At 39.8% G+C, this 4,298-nt stretch overlaps 1 protein-coding gene across 1 annotated transcript in view; it reads right to left on the reverse strand.

Moving 5' to 3' along the window:
• LOC109391420 (adenylate kinase 9-like) overlaps positions 1-3,766 on the reverse strand; it is a gene marked incomplete at its 5' end in the record, with an annotated part of 24,601 nt that extends 20,835 nt beyond the window's left edge. Inside the window, 3 exons of the mRNA XM_019658972.1 lie at positions 1,451-1,671; positions 1,776-1,925; positions 3,579-3,766. Coding sequence (XP_019514517.1) covers positions 1,451-1,671; positions 1,776-1,925; positions 3,579-3,766 — 559 coding nt within the window. The remainder of the gene's footprint in view (positions 1-1,450; positions 1,672-1,775; positions 1,926-3,578) is intronic.
• Positions 3,767-4,298: the final 532 nt, after the last annotated feature.

The raw sequence follows: 4,298 nt of genomic DNA on the forward strand, positions 1-4,298 counted from the left end.
CTGTCACAGGTTATACCCTCTCCCAGAGTGACTTATGGTCAATGACAGGCCAATGGGAGGATATAAAGCTCAGCCCCTCCCCTCAATTTGGGAAATTCTGAAAATCCATCCGGCTCCAGCACTCCCCTACAGGATCTGCTGACGCTTCTGTTTCCACTACAAAGCAGGTTAGTTTCTCCCTCTGCTCAATTCTACCATCCTCACTTCCCCACAGGGGTATCCCCTGATGAGGGCTGTCAGATAAAATACAGTATGCCCTATGCAATAGCTGGGACATGCTTATACTAAAAAATCAATTGTTAATTTATCTGAAATTCAAATTGAACGGGGCATCCTGTATTTTTATTTTCTAAATCTGGCAAATCTACTCTTGAGACTACTTCCTGATAAAGCTTCTGCACACAACTTTCCATCATAAGCCTGTTTCCAGGGAACCCAATCTAAGGCAGGGAGGGTGAAATAAGGTCACAGAAAATGAATGAGGCACAATTTTTGCTTTCAAAGTCTGCTGTGGAATGTTTTACTAGTGTGATGCTATTCAAAACTTATTGAGAGTAGGTGTCTAAAAATTTAATTCTTCCTTCCCTTGCATTCTTATCTTCATGCCTTATAATACTCAGGGCAAACGAACTCCCAATCTGCAGACAAACAGGAACCAGAGATACTGGTTATTTCTAAATAATGAAGCAAGATTCAATGACACAATTATTATCAGAAACCTCATTGCATTTTTCCTTGTACGATATTCTCTTAGTCATGTTGCTCTATCATACTTTATTATACCTTCTCTATAGTTTCCAAAATTACACAAAGTCATTAAACAGATGTCTGTGAGACCCCTACAGATAAATTCGGTTGGAGTCATCATCACTCTCTTTAGAGATATCAGATGCAGGTAACTTTTATTTTATTTGTGTATTTTTAGAGAAAAATCAAGAAACTTACAGGAATATGTAATCAAACATTTTCTTTCATGGATTCCAAATAGAGATTAAAAGAATCTTGTGGTAAAGTATTTTTTATAGACTCAACATGTATACAATACTCTAATGAATGTAAATAGTAAAAATAACTTTAATTCTAGATTCCGAAACAAAATTTTGCCAAGTTTCATTCCACAGACCACTGACCTCATTTAACTACCATTCTTGAAAGTAGCTTCTTACATGGCATTTCACACAATATAAACTCTTACAGTGAGATACCATGTATTATTTTTATGTGCTAGATTCACATAGGCACTCAATAAATGATAGCTTGAGTAGCAGCAGTCGTTTATTAGAACAAACATACATGCTTGCAATATTGGATAGTACTATATGTTTAAAATACTGATTAAAATTGTGGGAACAAACGTTCAGATTGAAAGAAATTATGGTAACATGAGCTAGGCATATGTAGACTTTAAATTCATATTTTATTCTATTTTAACAGTTAAATGTTTTCTTACCTGCTTTTATGTTTTCCAGGTATATCTGTATATATTTATTCACCATTTGAATGTTCTTAATGACTTCATTCCATACCCACCATTTGCTGTGAAATCCATCAATCACATACCAGTTCTGATGTTGTTCTTGATAGTATTGCCTAATCTCATCAATATTTTTGTGGTAATGTGAGTTCTTGACAGCTGTAATCTGTGTGCTATTGTGTAATGGATAAGGCAAGCTAATAGAGAAACAGAAAGGGAATTGGAAAAGCTGTTGAAGACATACTTTCTTCTGGATGACTAAAGCTCATTCTTTTATCGTTGTTTTCATCACATCCATTACCTTTGTTCCTTTTTTTTTCTTTCCAGGAGCAGTCTTTTGAAAATCTCCTTGGAAGGTACATCCAACTCAAAGATGACCATGGGGATGATTGACCTGGCTTCCAAGAGACTCGTTTGATGTTTAGTTACAGGGTATCCATCGATGATAACACTAACAAGGAGAAACGTGAAAATAAGAAGTCCAGATTTCTTTTCCCCCATACCTTCCTTTCTGTCTTCCAGAACTAGTCTTTCTTTTGGTGTAGCCCCATGCTCTTCCTTATATAACTTGATTTATTTTCTTGGCATTTTGTCTTCTGTATCTCTCTCTCTATATTTTTCATCTCAGTCAGCCCAAGACCCAGGACGAGGGCAGCAAACATACAGACACAGCTCTGAATTCATACACTTAGCATCACAGAGCTAGGTTTTGGCAAGATTCAAGAGATAGATAATACCTTGAATATTGCGTTATTCAACCAAGGAGGCTAGGCTGTGGAAGGGGAGATGGGGAGTTGGTGAGAGGAGCCCCGTAATATCTGGGAGAGAATCATTCCATTAGGACGCCTCACGCCTCTGAGCAGAAATGATGGAGAATTTAAGTTAGTTCAACAGTCTGAGATAATCAGACTGGGAGGAGGAATAAAGACTGTCTACAAATTCTGGGAAGAGTGGCCCTCAAATTCAGGAAACTCACTCTGAGGTGGGAGCGAGCTGGGCATACTGGCTGCTGGTCATCGAGAAAGGCTAGTTTGGAGTAAGTCACAGGATGTCCCCCTCCGTGCCCTCCAGCCAAGTGTTGAGGCGCTAACTAGCTCTAAGTTCCATGGCCCAGAGGACTGGAAGTTAACATAGCCAGGCCAGCCGAATCAAGAATGTATGCAGGTGGCATTGTTGTTGGTTTTTAATTTTTTTTTGAATGGAGAGTAGCTCAGCTTCTTTGTACTTGAGGGGCCCTCAGGATTAGGGAAATTCAGGGTGAATGGGCAGTCACTGTCCTGATATGAAAGTGAAATGAAACCTTTAGGATGAAACCAAGATTGCTCTTACTGAAATTTCTTGCATGCAAAGCTGAACGCCAGGGAGGAAGTAACTCAATTTGCACAAGTCCCAGGGCCTTCTCTGGGGAAAAAGATAATTTGGTACCCCAGAATCTGCTCCCCCATAACTGAAATTAGAACTGTCCAAGGACTTGATTAGGGACCAGTGGCAGCGAAGGGCAAGGAGGCTCCTAATATCAAACAATTTGAGTAAATCAGGGGATTCTAGGTCTGTAAACTGGGCTCAGGAGCAGAGCCTTAGGTTTCACTGGCTTTTACTACTAGGTGTGACCAGTAGATGTGCCAGGGTGAGCTGAGGAGTGTACCTGAAGAGATAGCCCAAGTACAGAGCTCTCCTTAAAGATGTGGCTTTAAAGGGAGGGTGAGCTGGGCCAGTGAGAGAACATCTCAATTGGACCAGTACCATCTGGGGGACAGGGAAGGGCCATTCCTTCATCACTCCACGGGGCAGTGAGAAGCTCTACTGGTCTGTGGAGGTCACACAGGCCTCCTTGGTGGACTGTGTAAGCCTGGAGACTTTTTGACATCTCAGGGGTTGCTGCAGGGAGCGAAGTCGCCTGCTTGCTATTCTGCCATGTGAGTGTTTCAGTCAAGTGTTAGCTTGACAGAAAATTAAAGTATGAGTATGTAACCATAAAGGTACCCAAAGTTTGAGAAGCAGATCACACCCTTCCCCAGAGCTGTAAACCCTATTTAAGGTAAGTGTTTTCAGTTCCAGTGAGTGGTTTCTTGGAAGAGTTAACCCTCCTCCTTCCCCCACTTACCCTGCAGTATTACATATACTTTCCATCAGAGATATTTCTAAGGCCTCAATTGCCAGTTCATCCGGTGCTGTCATTCCTTTGTGAAGATGCCAGTTTAACATAAGTGCCAGCTCTGTGTCTGGTTGGTTGTTTAATACATAACGCAAGGCTTCTCCTACAGACAAACGCTTCAAGCCATATTCNAGCTTTCTAACATGTACTGAGTAATTTTCTTTAACAGAAACTGACTTTTCTACTGAAAATGTTAAAAAGGAAAATGAACAATAGATTAAGTAAAACAAATTACCTTAATATTCTAAATGGAATTCTAAGTGGAATAACCATTTTGTTAATGCATGAAAGTTTAGGCCAAGATCAAGCAACATTAAAATTATATTAAAACATGCTTACAGAAGAGCACTCCTTCCTGGATGGCAGATATTTGAGTCTATTTGAGGTCTGGCTCATGGTACATCATTCAGGATGGAAAAGTACATTAGAGAGGGCCAGAGTTTCAATCTATTTCCTTGTATGATTTTCAAATAACTCTTGAGATTCTGGTTGCAGTTACCCAAGCAAACTATTCATTAATTGGGTCTATATTTTTAAGAGAGAGAAATGCCTGTAATTTATGATCAAAGTCAATGGCTCTAAACTGAGGTTCCTTATATTTTCTGGTCATCTTGGAACTCAGGTATGTAATGAGTTCACATCTCTCCACAAACTGCTCCATTTTCTTCT

Source organism: Hipposideros armiger, unplaced genomic scaffold (assembly GCF_001890085.2).
Source record: "Hipposideros armiger isolate ML-2016 unplaced genomic scaffold, ASM189008v1 scaffold_292, whole genome shotgun sequence".
NCBI classification, from domain to species: Eukaryota; Metazoa; Chordata; class Mammalia; order Chiroptera; family Hipposideridae; genus Hipposideros; species Hipposideros armiger.